Here is a 22,511-nt window from a genome sequence, read left to right as displayed (position 1 = left end):
AACCAAACTGAATCGAATTAAAAGAAATTGAATTATCATGTTTTAAAATTAAACTGAACAGAAATGCAAACCACACTAATTTGGTTCAATTCAGTTCGAATCAATTTATTTTTGAGCTTTGATGGATTTTCTTTTATTTATAATTGATTCTTAAGTTATTTGATCTAATTTTAATATTATTTTAAACTGAATAATCATCGATCAATGAAATTAAATAATTTATATATATAAACATACATATAATACATAAATTCTTTATAAAAAAGTAATTTAAAAATCAATGAAATAATTTAGTTTGATTAGATTCCAGTATTTTTTCTATCTAAAATCTAATCAAACCAAATTACTTAAAAAATTGAATCAAATTATCAAATTATAGCAGTTTAGTTTAATTTATTCGGTTTAAAGTAGTCACCCCTGATACTATGTAGAGAAAATAAATCGAGTTTAAATTCACTTCAAAAGTGGATGAGAGATTTGTTTAAGTCTTATACTTAGTACATGATAAATTTTTTATCTCAAATTAATGTGATGATTTTTTTTTATCTTTTTCAAATTAGATTATTTTCTCTTTTCAAATGAAAAATTTTTATTAATTTAATAATAATCCCTTATTTTTTTTAAAGAAGCCTTTATTATATTTAATATTTATTGAAAAATTAAAATTCATTACTTTTAAAAATAATTTAATGACGTGAGACATAATTTATTGAAACATGAAATAAAATTTATTACTTTAATTATAATTAATTTTTAAATTTATATTACATGAAACATAATTTATTGATAAATATATGTTAATTTACCATGCAAAATAATTATTATTTTTAATTAAATGAAAAAAATGTGTAGATATTATAAATGGCCAAAATAGGTATGTGATGATTGATTCTAATTTCTGAAGCATTGCAGAGATTTGGAATTTGGCGTAACTGATTGTGACCCACCTCACTTTGTAACAGTTCTTGTCTTTTCAGGAAGAACTCATCGATGGAATTGAAATTTTAATAATAAATTATTTTTTTAAGAAAAACTATATATCAATATTGAATGGCCATGATATATATCGATCATCTTAATTTCTATGCAAAGGAGATTTTTGTTATCAAAACAGATGATAAGAGGGTTTCTCAGGCCTCATTTTTACGCCTCGATATATGGCCCAAGCTTCATCCATGAGGCTAGATATCTACCATGAGTCTATGTCTGCTATTCTATAATAGAGGTTTCTTGAGATTGATTCATCATTGAGTTTTTACAATTATATTTTGTTAAGAAATTTGGGCACATTTTTTTAATATATATATATATATATAATAAAATTTTATTAATTTTAATAAGATAATAGCAAAAGTATAATCATTTTTTGTGTACAAGATTCATCAATGTGCTAAGTACAAGACATACTTGGAATTATACTAATGCCTTAATTACAATACTATCACACTTTACTATTTTCTTTACCCTCCTTTGGAAGGGAATTCTATCTCTCATTTCACTTTACTTCCTATGCCCAAAACCTTGAAGGAGCTTGGCTATTTACAGGCACATAAAGGTCCCATTGCATTTAATGAAAATCCAAGAAAGTCTAACAAAACATCTAATTCAAAGATATTTGAGGATTTTAACCATATGGCTAAATCTTGAAATTAAATTAGTGTTGACTTCAACACTCCCCTTTAACACTAATAATCTCTTTCCTTGAAACCATGTTAAGTAGCTTCTGAAACTTTTCTATCTTCACACCATTGAGACCTTTTGTAAAAATGTTTGCTAATTGGTCATTGATTTTTATTGGCATCGTTTGAATATAATATTGTAAAATTTTTTCTCTTAAATAGTAATAATGTACCTTTACATATTTTGTTTTAGCATGAAATGCTGGATTTTCAGCTAAACGTATTGTTGATAGATTATCATAGTATAATTGTACTATATAATTTATTGGTTGTCGCAAATCCTTCAATAATTGTATTAACCAAGCGCATTTTTGTGTTGCTGTAGTTGTTGCTCTGTATTCTGCTTCTGTGCTTGATAATGACACTGTTGGTTGCATTTTACTGCACCAAGAAATTACTACTGAGCCAAAATTAAACACATCCAATTGTTAATCTGCGAGTATCAAGATCGCCTGTATAATCTGCATCACAATACCCTTGTAATTTACATATGCTTCCTTTCTTGTAGAATACACCACAATTAGCAATTTCTTTAATATATCACAAAATTCATCTAGCAGCGTCCAAACGAGGCTTCTTTGGCTTTTGCATAAACCTACTAATAACACTTACAGCATAAGAAATATCCAGCCATGTCATAGTAAGGTAGATTAAAATGCCAACTAGCTATCTATGCATTATTGCACCTTCCAAGTATTTGCCTTCGGTTGAACATAGCTTGGCATTTACCTCCATAAGAGTTTAGATGGGCTTGCAATCAAGTAACCCAAACTTTTTCAGCAAATTCTTCGCATACTTATGTTGACATAATAGTAATCCATCTCTTGATCATTCCACTTTTAGACCAAGAAAATGCTTCAACTCTCCAAGTTATTTAATTATAATTATTTTTTTAATCTATATATAGAAATGAAAGTATGGTTATCTTTATCAATTAATTTTAATTTAATAATATTAAAATTATTCTAAAATTAAAAGATTTCAAATTTGAGCAAAATTAGAAAAGTAAATTCAAAAGTACCATTATGTTTCAATTAACCATGATAGTATACTGGTATCTTATTAATTCCTCGTGAATGAAGACCTAACATTCTGAATTTTGATAAACATATGTTAATTTATCATGCAAAATAATTTTTTAAATTAAATGAAAAAAAATGTGTAGATATTATAAATAGTCAAAATAGATAGGTGATGATGGATTTTAATTTCTGAAGCATTGAAGAGATTTGGAATTTGGCGTAACTGACTGTGACCCACCTCACTTTATAACAGTTATAGTCTTTTTCTGGAAGAACTCATCGATGGAATTGAAATTTTAAGAACAAATTATTTTTTTAAGAAAAACTATAATCTATAATTTGAAATATTATTAAAAAAATATCTAATTAATATTTTAATAATTAAAACCTATTAAATATAATTTTAAATTATTTTTTGTTCGTGAAACTGATGATTATTACGATGATATCATTTTTATTTTTTAAAAAATTTATTCACCTCTTATTTTTCATTCTTAAATAATTTTTTTTATTTAATCTCATTTTTTTATATAAAAAAAAAACCTTCAGTGTTTTTAATTAATTTGATGTCACGATTAGATTGTTTCAGAAATTATTGCTATATATCAATATTGAAAGGCCATGATATATATCGATCATCTTAATTTCTATGTAAAGGAGATTTTTGTTATCAAAACAGATGATAAGAGCGTTTCTCAATTTCTTAAAACCCCTCAAAGAGTATATTCGGGCCTCAATTTTAGGCCTCGATATATGGCCCAAGCTTCATCCATGAGGCTATATGTCTACCATGAGGCTATGTCTGCTAATCTATAATAGAGTTTTCTTGAGATTGATTCATCATTTTGAGTTTTTATAATTAGATTTTATGTTCATGAGCGAGATTATCAGTTTATAAGTAAGGGATTAAGGAAACATTACATATATAAACTTATAATCTCACTAAAAAAAAAAAATCAATCCATCAAAATTGGTTGCTAATTGATTTAGCAACCAATTTAGTTACAATGAACTTAGTTATAAATAGTAATCGACAATTAAATTGATTATAAATAATAATCAATAATCAAAATGATTGCTAAATTAATTAAATTTAAAAAAAATTAATAAAAAAAATCAGTTGCTAATATGAAATCAGTTACTGATAACAACCGAAACTAATTTTGCAAAAAATTTAATGTCTTTAACTTTATATTTTTACAATCATTTTATAAATCGATTGCTATTTATAACTAATTTAGCAATCAAAAAGTCAGTTGCAAATTTAAAAAAATTATATAAAAAATAAATTTTCAAATAACAAATAAATTAATTAAATAAATAAATTTTTCAAAAAATTACTAATAATAACTTTTATCAAAAATATAAACAAAAAATTAAATATAAAAACATATATATATATATATATATATATATATATATATATATATATATATATATATATATATATATATATATATAAAATACTAAAAATCAATGCTACAAATAATTTACTAACAAAAATATATTTGTACACAAAATTTTATTTTATGTCAAAAAAATAAATTAAATAAAGGAAAAAGAAGATGAAAAAGAAAAAAGATGAGAAAGAAAAAAAATGATAAAGAAAATAAATAAGAAAAAAAATGATGAAGAAAATATATGATAAAGAAAAAAGATGATGAAAAATAAAATAGATGAGAAAGAAAAAGATAAAAAAAAATAAATGAGAAAGAAAAAATAATGAAGAAACATATTAAAAAAAAGATGATAAATAAAATAGATAATAATGAAAAATATGATGAAGAAAACGAGAGAAAAAAAAGAGAAAAAAAAATTATGGGAAAAAAATATGAATTGTGGTTTAATAAGTGAATTAGCAATCGATTATCGGCTATAAATTTCTTTTAAAAATTGGGTATAAATTTTTTGGGGTTAAAATTTTGCAACAAATTCGCAATTAGTTATAGAAATCGGTTGCAAATCAAAATAAAAAAAGAATGGGTGAAAATTTTTGAGAGAAAAAAATCGATTACAAAATTAGTTTCAAAAATCGATTGCTATTAGCAATGGATTCACAAATCGATTGCAAATTAAAAAAAGAAAATAAAAAATTAGGTGAAAATTTTTAGGAAAAAAAATTAATTATAAAAATAAGTTGCTTTTAGCAACCAATTCGTGAATAAAAAAAATAAAAAAATAGGCAAAAATTTTTTAGAGAAAAATTCGTTATAAAAATCTAACCGATTTGTAAATCGGTTACAAATCACAAAAAGAAAATAAAAAATTGGACAAAATTTTTTGAGGAAAAAATTTAGCAATTGATTTATAATTGATTATAAAAATCGATTGTTATTAATAACTGACAATAAATTAATTATTAATTTTAGCAATTAATTACAAAACAATTATTAACTTGGAGGCAATTAAAATAAGTTTTTAGTTTAGCAATCGATTTCCTAAGATCGATTGCTATAGATTTAAACAACTAATTTCTTAATCGATTACTAATAGTAATTTTAAAATCAATTGCAAATCATATATTTAAGGTTTTTAATATTGATTAGCAACTGATTTAATAATAAATTATAAGTTAATTGTTAATAGTAATCAATTTTAGCAATAGGTTGCTATTTAGTTAATAATAACAATCGATTTAGTAACCGATTCTTAAATTGGTTGTTAATTTTTTTTTAAATTAAATATTTTACTAAAAAAAATTAAAATCATAAATCAGTTACAAAATTAACCATTAATAGCAATCGATTTCAATTTATTGCACACATAATTATTTTTTGTAGTGATTTTTTTTAAAATAATTAAATTCTTCTATTCTAAATATAAAAAATAAAATAAATCAATTTAATTAAATTTTTATAATATTTTAATTTATAAATTGAGGGAGAAAAAATTAAAAAATAATTTAATTGATTTTGTCTAGTTAAACATTATTTATTTATTATCTAACTATAAAACACTTGTGATACATGGCAGCTATTGATTCGTATAATGCAATACTCTGAATGAAACAAATAATTAAAGTGATTTTCGTACAATAAATTAAGATGTTATTGTCATTTATGTACTTGATTTGAATTATTAATTAGTTTAGTGTTTTATTTGTATGATTGTGCTTTTTTCATTAATAAATGTATTTTTAATAATTTAAGAGATTAAAAAAACCCCCTTGTTTCCTTCTACATTAATCTGCCATTTTTTGCATGGTTGCATACATGCATGTTTTTAGTAATTCAACAAATAAAAATTAAAAAAAAAAACACCAAATTATCAATTTTCCCTGCTCATGATTTAGTTTATCCATGATTAGCATATGTTTTTCCTTTTCTTTTCTTCATATACTTCCATTTTAGTGCTCACTAGTGAAAATATATAAGAAAAACCAATAAATCAAATTGAATTTTGTTAAAAATTGTGTCGTTTTGCATTAATTAAAAGTTTTTAATAATGAAAGAGCCTCCAAATAGTTTTAAATTGAAACAAATTATGGAATAATTCTATATGTATATGAATTGAAAAAGAAAAGAAAAAAAAAACTCTCAACAAATATCCTAAATATGAAATAATTCTAAATATTTATATAGTCATTAAAATAAAAATATTTAGTAAAAATAATTATTAAATTAATTGTTAAATATAAAAATAGTAATCTAACGCTTTCTTAATATTTAAAAGTTAAGAAAATTAATTTTTTATAAATCATTCTCTCAAACTCTAAATACTAATATAAATATTAATTCATCAAACAATATAAATAAGAGAGATAATATTTTAAAAGCCACTACCGAATAGAATAATAGAGAGACAAAAGTTAAATTAGGTTAAATATATCTATGTAGATTTACAAACAATAACTATAAAAAAATTGGAAAAATTCAAATAATATATATTATAATTTGATTAAATTGAGAGCTGGCAGATGGTTGGGGCATAGAGCCATTTGGGGGCCAACTGCAGGCCTGAACTTAAAGTTACAGCAAAACAAAAACTCAAGCTGGGACTGAGTTGGCCAAGCTAAGCATTCTCACCAAAGTGAAAACTAATTTCTTATTATGGTTTTAATATTATTAATGTATTATTTCAAAATTAAAAATATTTATTAAAAATTTAATCCTCAATAAAAGGCGATAGGGTCTCTCAAATCTAAAAATCTAAAAATGCCACCGGCTGCCGACGCGATTGAAAAATATGTAAAAAAGAAAAAAAAATGCTAACGTGGAATTTTTAACTTGGTACTTTTTATTATCCACTTATTTGAGGACACGTATGGTATAAACATAAAAAAATTTATTAACCCCTTTTATTTTATGGGTAATAAAAATAATAATTATATTATTATTAACCATCAGTTTTCTTTTTATTTTTATTTTTTCAAATTTTCTGCAAAAATGGACATAAAATAAATTCAATATATTGATTTAAAAAATTATATATTTTGCAATTTATTAATGTGTTCTTGTCATTCTAAGAAGAAACAGGTGGTTGCCACGTCTCATGCTTCCGATTACAGTTGTCACCTTGACCTTCAAGGTTTCCTTTAGGACTAATTAATTATAATATCCCTTGAAAATGAAAAAAATTCATATCTGAGATCAAATAAATAAATAAATAATTTTAAATTTTTTAAAAATATATAATACTTTTTTTTTTATCCAATTTAAAGCCATTGCTAATTTTAGTCAAACTAAGTTTTGACGATTAAGCAATCTTTTGAATGTCAATTTTAATTGAAAGGCTTCTTTCAACAAACTCTTTTACTTTACTTATTTGTCTTGATTTTTGAATTCAGTGGTTATCCCAATTAGTGGAATAAATAATATAATTAAATCAATATCAAACAATAAATACTTAAAATTAGTGGAACAAATAATATAATTTTAATGTGCATAAATTTAAATAATTATAAAGTATAATGGTGATATTCTATATAGAATGACAAATAAATAAAAATTAGTCATATACTAATAAATAAACCCTATAAAATTATAATTACTAAATAATTAATAAATAAATTTTTTTAAATTTAATTATTAAAATTTATTAGCTTATCATTTTATGTAAATTAGTATAAAAATACCTTAAATTTGAGTAAAAAAAAATATAGTGAATGAAGATTTTGTTGGGGGTGGTGGTGGGGGTTGGTGGCAGCCATGGTTAAAATTTCATTCTCATAGATAAATATGAACCCTAAATTCTAAAAAATAAAAATAACAAATGAACGCAAGAAAAGGGTTCTTTACCGACTTTAATTGCTAATATTTTTTTAACTACCACCAAATCAAAGATCCGTTAATTCTGACTCTGAACCTAACAATGTTATCTCTTCTTTCTCTGTGCCTTATTATTATTATTATAAACGAAAATCAAGAAAATAACAAGAACAAGAAACAGAGTTCAAGAATCAAGATTCCTAACACATACTGCTCTGACATTGACTGTCAAACATTCTTATAATCCTAAGACACATTTGGTGGTTTGGTTTTTTTGTAATTAAAATCGTCCCAACGCTAAACCTAACGTAAAAACAATACCAAAATTCAGAAAAAAAAAAAAAAGAACTTGTCAATTTACAAGAGTCTTGTCACCTTCCCGTTAAGTATGGCCAGAATGACGTGTTTAAAAGTGACATCTTAATAACCTGAAGTGTTAATGATAGCTGCGTTTCGAATTTTTCTTTATTTTATGCGCAATCATACATTCAGTCTTTATCAGCAGCATCTTTCATCTGCCCAAATCATCATTTTTTGCTTTGCATGATCTTTTGACAAATAATTATGATATTCTATAATTGCTTAAAAATTTTTAATACATAATGAAAAAGAATTTGATTCTTTTAAAAGAAAATTATGATATTAATTTAGTAATGAAATGTTAATTAAGGAAAAATGGTATTATTCCTTTTACAATGCAGAAGAATCTTGTAAAATCAAGGAAAGGGTGTTCCATGCTGTAATAATAAAATCCCTTTTGAGAGCTACTGTTTGCTGATATCATTGCTATTCATTCCTTTAAGGAAATAAAAGATAGCAGAATACATACAGTACATAGAGACCTATAAAAACAGAACTGCATCTTTAAACCATTTCTTGTTTTTATTTTATATGTAAATGTTAATGTAAAAAAAAGAGAGAGAGAGAGAGAGAAAGAGAGTACTGTGAGAGAGAGAATGTGATTAAAAAAAAATAGAGGGTATTCTGTGGCTTTGGATTCTTCTAGCAAATCGTGCCTGCCAGCTTCTGTTGGACTGGGGGTGTGGGGGTATGGCTAAATAAGTATAGAATGAAAAAATCTTTTTACTAAAAAATTGAAAGAAAAAAAAAATATAAACAAGGGATAGCTGCAAGCCATCAAGCCAAGGCCTTTGTCTAGTTGTCTTGGTTTGTCGGTGAGGCTTGACAGGGAGAGTTTTAGGAGCTGGTGATGGAGATTTGGAGGAGGGGACACCTTTTTGTGACGGTGATATTCTGCATTCTGAGATGCATCAATGGTGAGACAGATCCAAATGATGGTGAGTTCTGTTACTTTATTCTCTTGTTCTGCCTTTTTTGCTTTTATATGTATATGTGTTTCATGGATAGATTTGCATGTGCTGATCTTTGCCACATCTGTATTTCTTTTAGTTCTTTTTTTGTGTTAGCTTCTTCGTTACTACTTGGTTTGGACTGTTGATTCTGCCGCTTGTGACTTGTTATGACCTTAAAAGATCCTGTACTTTTGATACATTTGCAGATCTTTCTCTCTCTCTATCTCTTTCATTTGTGTTTTTGAGTGGAGCGTACTTGCACTGCTATAAGACGCAGATTGGGGTTAAAAATGAGAAGATCAGTTCTGGGTTGGGAAAAATTCTTTTTTCCCTTTTAAATGATGCAATTTCCAGTATAAGACAGTACGATTGAATAGTGATGGGAATTTTTCGGTATCCAAAAAATATCAATGCAAATTGTCTGCAATTACTGATGGGTGCTTCCCCTTGGATGTCTGTCATTTAAGACTGGAAATTGTGTGCGTATGTGTGTATGTGTGAGAGAGAGGTGGGTGTGGTTTATGATAACCCTGTCTTGAGTCTTGATTTACCCTTTATCAGTTGAATAGGCACGGCTTAGTAAATCAAGTGTGATGCCAAGAGACAGAATGTTTGTTTGGAAAACTTATCATCTTGGCATCTTTATGTTTCATATCCAACTAATTGTAACAGTTTGTTCCCACCTCTCGTGTTAGTTGTGCAATTGCCTGGATCTTTATTGCATCTTTGTGGATTGAAGGGGCTGTAATTAGGTGGAAACACCGAGTTAGTAATCCAAACAAGGTGTTGGCTACAAGTTAATATATGTGATTATATTCATTGAACATGAATATTGACTCCATTTTGGGTTCTTGGGGCTTCAATAGCAGTCACTGTTTCATTAAACCTGGAATTACACATTGACTTGTCATGTTAGAGACCAAATTAAGAGTTGATGGAAATCAACAGAATTATGCATAATTTCAAGATTCTTCACACACTTGAGGAGATGGCTGTGCTGCATTTGCCCTCCACATGCTAAATTGCACATGACTGCTGATCATTATGTATCGTGAATAAGTAAACGTAACTCATATTGGGGGGGGGGGGGGGGGGTGGTGGGGTGGAGGGGAAGGGGGGAAGGAAGCATGGGAACTTGAAGGACAGAAATCCAATACCAAGAAAATGGAGTGAAAAACTAAAAGAATGTATTTTATTTCATTTAGCAGATAAATGAGACAAATCCCTAAATGGTTTTGTGTCTCACCAAACATGACTATACAGCAGTTATGGATGGAACCTTTTTCAGTTTGAAAATTGGAAGCGTGTTCTTTTGAATTTCATTTCCTTCCAATGCAGAAAATGTGTTGAATGAAGTTGCTTTCTTAATGATGCTATACTGGATTTTATTACTTTGACCCTGAAGGAAATGATGAAGTACCCTGAGTTTCTCGGCTCTTTTAACTTTCCATCTACAAATAACTAATTTTTTCCCTATGGCACATGTTGGCATCCACGCTCTAAAAAGTGAGAAGACCAAAGTATGAATTCTCTATTCTGAGTGCCACTCAACCAAGGCAAGTTTAGAAGCAGATACTAAGAACATGCCTCCAAGTTAGGGTATATGTATTGCTGTTGCTCTTGAAAAATACTCAGAAAACTTGTTTTTGGGGAAATGGTTGATCTCCCCAAAACTAGCTGCAAAGGAAATTCCTGCTGAACCTTTATATCCAAAATATTCAATTGATTAGCAAACATCAATAATCAGTGGAAAAATACAAAGCATGACTAACCTTAGAATGCCTAAAACTGATTTGCTATAATTGTGTTCCATGTGTGACATCAATCACCATTTTAATTCCCTCCTCGCCTCTTTTTAATTTTGGGTATTGAGTTCCTGATTGGGATTATGAGTTGATCTGAACCAAGTGTTCTACTATAAATATTAAGTTGCTTCTGTTGTATCTGTTATTTTTTATTGCAGCAAATGGTGTAAATGAAAAGTTCTGCAAATTTAAAGATTGTTCTCTATATTATTCTTGGGTAGAAATGATGCTGAATTGTGCATTATTTTTTTACTCTATTCTGTTTTGTTATGCAAGAAAGTCAGCTACTCCATTTAATAACCAAAGATAGGTCCATGTTTCATGGGTTTTCTTAACCCTATGGTGCCAATACTGTAAAGAAATAGTAAATTGGTATATAGAAATAAATCCATAATCCTTTGAATTAACTGCACTTTGTTCCTGATGCTACTATCATGGAGACATTCTGTGGATTTTTAATGTTCTTTTACATTCAGCTTCTATTAGCTCTGCCAGAGAGTTTATTAATCACCGTGTTCTCAGGAAAATCATTTTCTCTCATGAAATAAATTTGTTCAACCAGAATCTATTGTGCTAGTGTTATTATCTTTTGTTGCTTGTATATTGAACTTCACAAAATTATCATGGGAAAAATTCTAAGTTGTCTGGAAACATATTTGACAATTCTGTTGCTATTAAATTATATATTTATCTGATTTTTTACTTCTTGATGTGCAGCTTCTGCTTTAAGAGTCATGTATAGCAGTTTAGGTTCACCAGGACAACTAAGTCAATGGAACTCAAATGGTGGTGATCCATGCGTAGAGTCCTGGAAAGGCATTACTTGCTCAGGCTCACGAGTAACAGTAATGTGAGTTTCTATGAATTTTTAATTCTTTCTGGCATGTTCCTTTTAGGCATTGCCATAAGCACTGATGTTCTGGAACACATTTCCACTGGTTTTTGTCAGTAAATTATCTGGCCTTCAACTTTCTGGATCAATGGGTTACCTGCTCTCAAGTTTGACAGCATTAACTAACCTGTGAGATACATGGTCTTTTACATTGTGTTGATTGCATTTGTATATATGCGTTATCTTCAGATACTGACCTGGTTAACTCTCTGCAGAGACTTGAGTAATAATAATCTTGCAGGTGATATACCTTATGGACTTCCTCCAAACCTGACACAATTGTATGCTTCATGTTTGAATTTGTTTTTTTCTTTTCCATTATTTTTTTCAATTGTATATATATATTTTAATTTCTGATGCTCTTCGTATACAGAAATCTTGCGAATAATCAGTTTACTGGAGACCTCCCTTATTCCATCTCTATGCTGACTAAGCTTACATATTTGTGAGTGACTTCAAGTTATTCATTCTTTGAGGCCACTTATCCAAAATTCAAAACTAATTCCTTTTCAAAATTCATAATTAATTCCTTCTATCTTCATTCTTTCTTTGGGAGGGTAGGAACGTTGCTCACAATCAGCTTCAGAATCAATTGAATGACATGTTTGGAAAGCTCTCTTCCCTTTCCACACTGTAAGACCTTTTTACACTTCATCAAATAAATCAAGTTATACTGTGAGACCTTTTTACGCTTCATCAAATAAATCAAGTTATATACTATCTTCCCACTATTACTTCATCATATTGTTAGAAGTATCATTTTATTTCTTTTTTTCTTAAAAAAAAATTAGCCTTTTTTCTACGCTGACATGCTTAAAAATTACTGATAACACTGTAGCACTTAATTATTAAAATGACTATGAATATTTGTAATGATTATGCATTTATACTTTTGATCGTGAATTGGCAATATCTGTGGATTCTTTTTGTCATGTGTTGCCAAAGAGGGCGTTTTAGTTTTGTGTCTATATTATCTCCTATAGCGTGTGGTTCTGAAATTTTTTGAGGTTCTAAATTTTCTTCATTTAGTAACAGATTGTGATAAACACATCAAGTTGGTTTTAGGATCAGATGACAAGAAGAATCGCTAATTTCTATTACTGCTGCAGGGATCTCTCCTACAACCAACTGACAGGTAACCTACCTGAGAGTTTCGCCAACCTTTCAAGCATGACCTCAATGTAAGTTTCTGAAAGATCATGTTCTCTGATTGTAGTACATAGCTGATTGTCTTGCTCACTTTTGCTAAGTGATCATTTCACAGGTATTTGCAAAACAACCAGTTCACAGGCACTATTGATGCGCTTGCTGATCTTCCTCTCAAAACTCTGTGGGTAGCCAGCATAAAAATTAAATTTAGTAGGCACATTTCTCTCCTTACAGTTGACCCATTATATGGACTTTCATTATATTTGCACTTGTGTTTGCCAGGAATGTTGCAAATAATCATTTTACTGGCTGGATTCCTGAACAGTTGAAGGACATTAATTTACAGTAAGCATTTTAAAACGTCAATAATTGCTCTGATTGCCATACTGTTTCATAAAGAAGGAAACCTTTTACAAATTGAATGAGTTATCTTCATCATAGGATGGAAGGTAACAATTGGAACTCAGGGCCTGCACCCCCACCTCCGCCAGGTACACCTCCCGCCCACAACCCAGGTCATAAATCTGGTGGGAATAACAGTCCATCTGACAGTGATTCTGGTAGTGGTGGCAAAAAATCAGGAATAGGAGGTGGTGGCATAGCTGGAATAATCATATCCATCTTTGTTGTTGGGGGGGTATTAGCGTTCTTCTTTGTGAAGAAAAGATCCAAGAGGTCATCGGCAGATATAGAAAAGCTTGATAATCAGCCATTTGCACCTCTTTCTTCAAATGAAGTTCAAGGTGACCTATATTTTCTGCATGTTTCTATCAGTTGGCAACTTGGCATCATCATTGAATAATCTGTATGTTCTGTTTCATTTTGCACCTAGCACTATTGCATTGATAATGGGATTTGTTGTTTGTTATTTCCATCCTGGAAATGAGCAGAATGTGTTTGTTATAAATAAAAAACTACAACGTTATGCTTTTGCTTACTGAGTTTATTTTGCCAGTGGATGAATTAGTTGAAGTTCATTGTTGCTGCTAATGATGATAAAAGTGCAACTTGATAATTTGTTACAAGCAAAGCCAGTACATAAAATATTTGAACTGCCAGGGAATTAGTTACACAAGCATGGTGTACTTTATATGTTAAATTATATTAATATAACATTGTCTTGTATGGGGAAGATATGCCAACCCAATTGAAGAAAAATAATTAAATATGCAGTTGGATCTTTTCAATTTGAACTTCTTGACCACCAAGTAAATTAGTCTTAGCTGGACATCTGTACTATTAGCTTCTTGATTTTGCAAGACATTGTGCTTGGATTTTAACTACTATATCCTGTTTTGACTTATGTATTGAATTGTATTGCAGAAGTAAAGTCAATACAAACTCCCTCCACAGCCAATGCAAAGACATTTGATATCTCAGCCTCCATTAATATTAGACCCCCACCTATTGATCGCCATAAATCATTTGATGATGATGATTTTTCAAAGAAGCCTATTGTTGTCAAGAAACCTGTTAAAGCTCCTACAAATGTGACGTCATACTCCATAGCAGACCTGCAGATAGCTACTGGCAGCTTCAGTATTGACAATCTTCTGGGCGAGGGTTCTTTTGGCCGTGTTTATCGAGCTCATTTTGATGATGGGAAGGTATACTTTTCTTACCTGTGAAATTCAGTTGAATATTTCAGTTCAAGGATGGCCGATGGCCAAATGGTCTTCTGGGTTCTTTGTACTTCTTTTCACACTCATGTTGGAGTGACTACAACAATAGGAGAATGTCTAAGAGAGAAGGTGGACCTATTTCAAATGTTTATATGGTAATTTTGCATATGTGTTACAGGCCTTGTAAAGCGGATATAATTAAACTCCACCAAAACTCTCTCTCTCTCTCTCTCTCTCTCTCTCTCTCTCTCTCTCTCAAAGTGTGCACGCCCAAAAACACACAATAGATGTGCATGTTATTGACCTTTTTTAACCTAATTCTAATTGAGATGGTTTAGATTGGGGTTTATTGGTTTCTCATTCAAATGTCTCAGGCTTTGAAAAGGTTTTAGACATTAAAGTTGTAACTTTTTTCCCTTATTCTTCTTTCAATACTGTAGGTTCTTGCTGTGAAGAAAATAGATTCATCCACCCTTACCAATGACATGACTGATGATTTTATAGAGATGGTTTCAAAAATCTCCGAGTTACATCACCCAAATGTGACAGAGCTCGTGGGTTATTGTTCAGAGCATGGGCAGCACCTGCTAGTCTATGAGTTCCATAAAAATGGGTCACTAAATGACTTCCTGCATCTTTCAGATGAATACAGCAAGCCTTTGATATGGAATTCCCGTGTCAAGATAGCTTTGGGGACTGCTCGTGCATTAGAGTAAGTTAACAAAAAGCATAGCTAAAATAAACCTGTTTTCTCAGTTTTCCCCCTTCTAAAAATCAAGCTGCATTTGGAAAGATTAATACTCTGTCCCCTCCGCTCTCTTTCCCTGTTATTTTTCGTTTGTTGAGGGTAAAATGTAGGGATACTAAAGATTGAATTATCTACTTGAATGATGGCAGCACTCTACTACTATTATTAGAAACAAAAATGATGTGAAATGAAGTACCACTCCAGATGCAGCACAGGTTGCTTAGCTGCACCAGTAGTTGTTAAAAGAGCTTTGATGTTGGAATCTAGAAGCACCATTATATGACATTCAACTACTTGTTTTTTGACATAGGGTTAAACTTTGCAATCCAGATCTTACAAATCATGGTTATTCTTTTTATGATTTTCATGAATGGCCTTCCTGGTACTCAAGAAAGGATTTTTCAGGTACATGCATGAAGTATGTTCACCATCTATTATTCATAAAAATATCAAGTCAGCAAACATCCTGCTGGACACTGAGCTCAATCCTCACCTTTCAGACTCTGGCCTAGCCAGCTTTCTTCCAAATGCAGATCAGGTAATATTAAGCATCATTCTGACAATGGCTATTTACTTTTTAATGTGAAAAATTAGGATAACTATCCGAGTAAAACCATATAAATTAAGTTCACGTGGCACACCAGGATACTGTGTTTTTCTGTATGGAAGGTGGATTTAATGGCTGATCCTCTTGCACATTGTTTTAGTTTTGGTATCAGAACGGATTATCAGTCTTGTAGTATATGCTGTACTTTTTAAGTTTCTTTCCACACATGCAGGCATTGAACCATGAAGCAGGATCTGGATATGGCGCACCTGAGGTAGCCATGTCTGGCCAATATACTCTCAAGAGTGATGTTTACAGTTTTGGAGTTGTCATGTTAGAGCTTCTTACCGGACGTAAACCATTTGACAGGTGAAATGTGGACATAGGACAATATTATGATGTCTTGTTCTCTCTCTCTCTCTCTCTCTCTCTCTCTCTCTCTCTCTCTCTGTTTGACAGGAATCTTGATTATTACCTTAATAGTTTGAAATGTCTTACAGCTCAAGGCCAAGATCCGAGCAATCTTTGGTTCGATGGGCCACACCTCAGCTCCATGACATTGATGCGCTATCTAAAATGGTTGATCCAGCTCTCAAAGGGCTCTATCCTGTCAAATCTCTCTCCCGGTTTGCTGATGTTATTGCCCTGTGTGTCCAGGTAATGTATGCTACATTTTGAAGGGAGGCATTTGTTTTTTAAGTTGGTTCCAGCTTCCAAACACCTATTGTAGAAATTATGCGAAGTGGTTGGCAACCATGAAAATTTAGAATTTCCACGAATCAATTTAGAAGCAGAATAATGGCATTTTTACTCATTCTAAACTTAAGTATTACTCTTTTCATGCTTATTTTCTCTGTGTTGTCGCAGCCGGAGCCAGAGTTTCGACCGCCTATGTCAGAAGTGGTTCAGGCATTAGTTCGTCTTGTTCAGCGTGCTAACATGAGCAAGAGAACAATTGGAAATGATCAGGGAACGCCTCGGCAAGCTGACAACCCTGATGCACATGACTACATGTCTTAAATGGAAGCAATACCCATGGTCGCTTGCTCTGATGTTAAATACAGGCTACAGTACATCAAGCGGTCCTCTCATTTTCTTAAAGTTTGTTGAACATAGATTTTTAGTTTAATCTTCTTGGTTCAAACACATGGTAGAGTTAGGAACTCGATACAGCTTGTTAAAGATTTCTATGGTTGAGCTAATTTTCTTCTTGTTGCATTGCATGCTGACTTGAGATTAAGATTGGGTGCTAAAATTAGTGGAAGCTTGATTCCCCTCCCCCTTCCCCCCCTTTACCTTCTGTTGCAACTGCATGGAACATCATCTCTGTAAGTATAAAAGTGGAATAAAAGCTCGGAAAGTTGGATTCTACCCCAAAACTCGTAAGGGTCTCTGAAAATTTTCCTTCATTTGTACATAACCATTTTTGTCCCTGAAATTGAAATGAATGCCGTATTCATTCATCAATGGTTGCCACAGGATTCTTTACATTGCCACAGGATTCTTTACATTGCAATCCAAAACTGATTCATCTGAACAGCTAATGTATTAAATGATAAGATTGTTGTGGGAGAAACATTCATGAAGAAACCAATTATCATAACCCATCATTTTTGAAATGCTAAATATCATAAAAGGTGAGGAGAGGAATTTTAAATTAAATGGTAACGTAATTTGATACAATCACAGCATTCAGAGACGTGAATTACTCAAAAAACTTTGAAATACAAACGACAAAAAGACGAAGTCGATGAGCCTTTTGTTCAGATCATCACCATCACTTACCAATTTGTTCGACATGAAGAAACAATGCTCTTAATTGTAGACCATGTACTTTGGTGTTGCACTGAACTTCTGGTATCCTTTAATTACTTTGTTCACTGCATCAAGAAAGTCTTTCTCTGTTACTGTCTTCCTTCGTGCTCTAATTGCAAACATACCAGCTTCAGTACATACACTCCTAATGTCAGCTCCTGAAGAAGAAATCCACTTCAGAAAATTAAAACATTTGACCCAAATACAGTAGCAGCAATGAAATAGGTGTCTTATTTGATCAATCTAAACCATAACAATGAAAAAGCATTTTGAAGTACAAACAATCAAATTTATAAATAAAGCAGAACATAAAATCTATAGTTCTGTGGGAAGCCATCATTACCGGTTGAATTTGGGCATAGCCGAGCCAAAAGCTCAAATCGGATATCCCTTTCACAGTTCATTGTTCGTGTATGAATCTTAAATATCTGTGTTCTACTTTCCAAATCTGGAAGGCCAAACTCAACCTTACGATCTAATCGTCCAGGACGTAGTAGTGCTGGATCTAGAGTGTCAGGCCTGCAACAAGAATTCACAAACCTCAATGTTTAAGAATCAAATATGTATTCAATACTATGTAGTCTAATTTACAACATCACTCAAACGGTACAATAGACAAGCCACAAATGTGCAAGTGGGCCAAAATATCATTTTGGATTTTGACAGGAAAAAAAAGCAAAGGAAAATAAGCACTTGGTTCCACACATGCAGACCACTGAGAAAGAAAGGAAAATCGTAGTGGACTGATTTCCATTTAAATAGCCAATGAGGATAAGGATTTCACAAAAAAAAAAAAAAAAAAAAAGTGATGAAGCTATCAAATTTAACCTGTTTGTGGCCATAAGAACTTTAATGTTTCCACGGGCATCAAATCCGTCAAGCTGATTCACAATTTCAAGCATTGTACGCTGGACCTCATTGTCTCCTCCCACACCATCATCAAAACGCGCACCACCTATGGCATCAACCTCATCAAAAAATACAATGCAAGCCTTCTTTGAGCGTGCCATCTGCAGCAGATAACATTTTACTTAAGTAACAAGGCAACATGCAATAATACTATATAAAGACCAATGAGAAGTAAAAATATAAGCCACTAGACATGCAGCAATGTTTGACCTGGAATAACTCACGAACCATCCTTGCTCCCTCACCAACATATTTTTGAACAAGCTCACTTCCAATAACTCGAATGAAACAAGCATCAGTTCTATTAGCCACAGCTCTGGCTAAAAGTGTTTTACCAGTTCCAGGAGGACCATAACAGAGAACACCTTTAGGAGGATCAATACCAAGCTTCACAAATTTTTCTGGGTGAAGCATGGGCAGTTCAACAACCTATGTCCAGTTCATGAATATGAGTATCACATTTACAGTAAACATCTAGTCATATCACTTTCCAATACATAAAATATAAAATTTAAAGGTTGAAAGAAAGCAATTTTCATCAAGAAAACAGTGAAGAAAAAAGGAGGCTTTACATACTTCTCGCATCTTTTCAATCTGCTCCTTACATCCACCAACATCATTATATGTCACATCTGGTTTCTCTTCCACTGTCATCATGGTCACACTTGGGTCAATTTTTGGAGGCAAAGGAATCTGTATCTGATATTTATTACGATCAACCCTGCAAGGAAAAATATGAGATTTTATGCACTGGATACCAAACCAGTAGAATGGTTGTGAATACTATGCTTTATGTTTATTGGTTCTCTCTCTCTCTCTCTCTCTCTCTCTCTCTCTCTCTCTCTCTATATATATATATATATATATATATATATATAGAGAGAGAGAGAGAGAGAGAGAGCATAGTCTGAAGTTCTAGTGTGCAGTCAAATTCCCAATTTAGGATATAGAAAGAGAACATACCCAACACGCATGCCTTCTTCTATATCAGTTGGGGAAACCTTGTCACCCAGACCAACAACAAACTGTAATTGAGACAATAAAAATAATATTAAATAAAAATCTGCATATGACAAAAATCTATGCCTAGTTTGTTTTGTAATAATAACCAATGAAAAATAGTTCACATAAATCACAATCCTACTACGTAGGAAGATTAGGGTGTACAAGCAGTGAAATCTTAAATTAAAAAAGAAAATAGAACACCACATAATGGTTTCAAAGAGTCCATCCTCAATACACCCAAAAAATATGCATAAAATTTAAAGCCTTTAAGAAAGTATACCTTTGCAATTTGTTTGACATTTATTACATATTTGGCATCTTCAGTGTTTGGATTTATTATCTTTGTGCACCTTGCTACCTGGTTGACAGAAGTCAGTCCTTTAGAAAGACATAATACAACTACATACTAAACCTCTTTTGATAGAAGCATACCTGAAGAGGTTGCTCCTCCTGCATCATTTGCTTATCAGAAACAAGGTCCCACTGGCTGGGTGCAGCCAAGCCAGTGTCGGACTCCTTTATACCTTTATAAATAAAAGAAATATTACAAATAGCATTCTAATAACCATAACAAATAAGCACAGATTAGCCAAACTTAAACAGTATGAGCACGTAAAATATATAGTATTGAAATTCAACTCAAATATATAGCATTTTGAAACACACTGATAATTGGTTATCTTTAGATTTGGGGTCATGTGCAGTCATGACTGCTACCATGGTCCTCGTTATTAGCACAATGAGCCAAGCAAATATAAGCTGAATATGCAAATTCTTCGGAAACAACTAACATATAGTGCAGAAAAGAAAAGCATACCACATAAATCATTGACTTTCTTAGCCATTTCCTTAATTTCCTTCTCCACTTTCTTAATGCTATTAGAATATGGTCCTAAACCCTGCACAAAACATTAAATTTTTTCATGTTTTCTGAATAAGTTAAAATAACAAGTACCCAATAAATGGTAAAACTGAAAGGAGGGATCAAGTGTACAATTAGATGCACCTAGCACGAATCTTCAATAAGCATGGAATATTCAATAAAATTTAATGCTTGAAGGAACACAAATAAAAGAATAAAATATCAGGCTCATGCATCACCCTAATCTCAGAAAGGGATAAAATTAAAGATCTTTAAAGAAATACGAAGAATTCCGTAGATACCTTATGGTACATATCATGCTCCTGACTAACAACTAAACCAAATTACCAGTCAATCTTAAGTAAATTCAGAGAACCCGCAAAACCAATAAATATACTAAATCCATAAGACTTTCGAAGCAACTGCTAAATTTCAATTCTGAGTTAAATTCAATCCTAACAGTTCTAACACCATAAATCAACTGAAAAATCGAATCAGAGGATCAAGTGGGGAAAAAGAAAGAAGTATTAGAGTCTGAACAAGAAGAATAAGGGCTGAAGAAGTGAAAGAAAGATTACATAAGTTTTGAGAAGAGCGATGTCGTCTTCGTCTAGAGGGCGAGGGTTCTTCTCGTCCTTGATCTCATCCTCGGGCTCTGGTGCCATTGCAATATGTTACTGGGTTTTCTTTGATTCTTTTACACTGCTCAGCTCTTCAATCACCGCCCGAGCCTTCAAAGCTCCTCCCGTCTTCGGCCTTGAGCAAGAAGAAACAACAAAAACTTGGATCTTTTTGGCATACATAGAGAGAGGAGAAGCAGCAGCTGAAGAAGGAAAGCCGGAAAAGTGTCTCGCACGTGCCATCCTTGTCGGCCCAATGGTGCCTTTCGAGCTTTGGTCTGCTTATCAAGCCCATTGGGCCCGCTCCCTATAATGCTTCAATGAGCCCTAAGCCCCATATTATTTTTATTATTTAATTCATTAGACCAAAAATATAACTTTTTTGAAAGTAAAATAATTTGTTTTAGCAATATGATAAACAAAATTGAATTAAACATATGATTAAAATAAATTTATTTATTCAAATTTTATATTTCATTTATTATGTATAATAAAAATAAAAGAATATTATGATAAATTTAAAAAATATAAATTAAGAATGATCAAAAGTAAACCTTAGAATTAAAAATTAAAAAACAACATCAAATAGCATAATTATCTCCATTTATAATGAATCAATTAAGATATTTTTTTATTCATTAAGATATAAATCAACTTCAAATTTAAAAATTACTAATTTTAAAAACAATTTTAATATCATTAAATTAAAATTTTTCAATAATATTTATTTTATTGATAATTAAAATTTAAACTTGAAAAGAGATGACTTAATATTATAATATTAAAATTTATTGATATTTTTATAAGTTTAAAGTGTATAAATCAATGTTAATTATTGCTTTTTTTGGAAAAAATACTCATTAAGTCAATAAAAGTTAATTTAATTAACAAGAGTTATTCATCACCAATATTAAGTTGAAAGTTTAAGTTTTATCTAGGGATGGCAACGAGTCGGGTTTTTGCTGATACCCGATCTGACCAAATCCTAATAGGATGGGTTTGGGTATTATATAATCGGGTTTAGGATGAATTTGAATATGAAAAATAATACCCGTGATAGGTTCCGATCGGATTCGAATTTCACATATTAAAATTCGTTACCTGAATCATTTTATATAAATATTTAATTAAATATAAAAAATATATTTTTTTATAATAATATTTATAAAGTTTTATATATTTTATTATATATAAAATGGAATTTAAATATTTTATGAAATTATTAAATTTTTAAAATATAAATTATTAATCAAAGTAATTTTTTATGTAAAATATTAATTAAAATATATAAAATCAAATGGGTTCGTATTTTTTTT

At 30.6% G+C, this 22,511-nt stretch overlaps 2 protein-coding genes across 2 annotated transcripts; one reads left to right on the top strand and one right to left on the bottom strand.

Moving 5' to 3' along the window:
* The first annotated feature begins 8,817 nt into the window (after positions 1-8,817).
* On the top strand, positions 8,818-17,202 carry LOC110645408 (protein STRUBBELIG-RECEPTOR FAMILY 6). The gene is made up of 16 exons (XM_021798564.2): positions 8,818-9,206; positions 11,744-11,876; positions 11,976-12,047; positions 12,134-12,199; positions 12,292-12,363; positions 12,480-12,551; positions 13,028-13,099; positions 13,183-13,248; positions 13,350-13,412; positions 13,509-13,810; positions 14,391-14,674; positions 15,130-15,401; positions 15,843-15,975; positions 16,217-16,353; positions 16,485-16,641; positions 16,852-17,202. The coding sequence occupies exons 1-16, from the start codon at positions 9,119-9,121 to the stop codon at positions 17,002-17,004; spliced, it is 2,142 nt and encodes a 713-aa protein (XP_021654256.2). The 5' UTR covers positions 8,818-9,118; the 3' UTR covers positions 17,005-17,202.
* Positions 17,203-17,610: 408 nt separating this feature from the next.
* LOC110645409 (26S proteasome regulatory subunit 7A) lies at positions 17,611-21,373 on the bottom strand. The gene is made up of 10 exons (XM_021798565.2): positions 21,154-21,373; positions 20,531-20,612; positions 20,146-20,237; positions 19,994-20,071; positions 19,672-19,733; positions 19,285-19,429; positions 18,919-19,137; positions 18,628-18,809; positions 18,143-18,318; positions 17,611-17,957 (listed from the first exon to the last, which is right to left on the bottom strand). The coding sequence occupies exons 1-10, from the start codon at positions 21,238-21,240 to the stop codon at positions 17,800-17,802; spliced, it is 1,281 nt and encodes a 426-aa protein (XP_021654257.1). The 5' UTR covers positions 21,241-21,373; the 3' UTR covers positions 17,611-17,799.
* Between the last annotated feature and the right edge of the window lie 1,138 nt (positions 21,374-22,511).

Source organism: Hevea brasiliensis, chromosome 1 (assembly GCF_030052815.1).
Source record: "Hevea brasiliensis isolate MT/VB/25A 57/8 chromosome 1, ASM3005281v1, whole genome shotgun sequence".
NCBI lineage: Eukaryota > Viridiplantae > Streptophyta > Magnoliopsida > Malpighiales > Euphorbiaceae > Hevea > Hevea brasiliensis.
The sequence above is the reverse complement of the archived record's forward strand: the minus strand, read 5'-3'. Positions and strand labels throughout refer to the sequence as shown.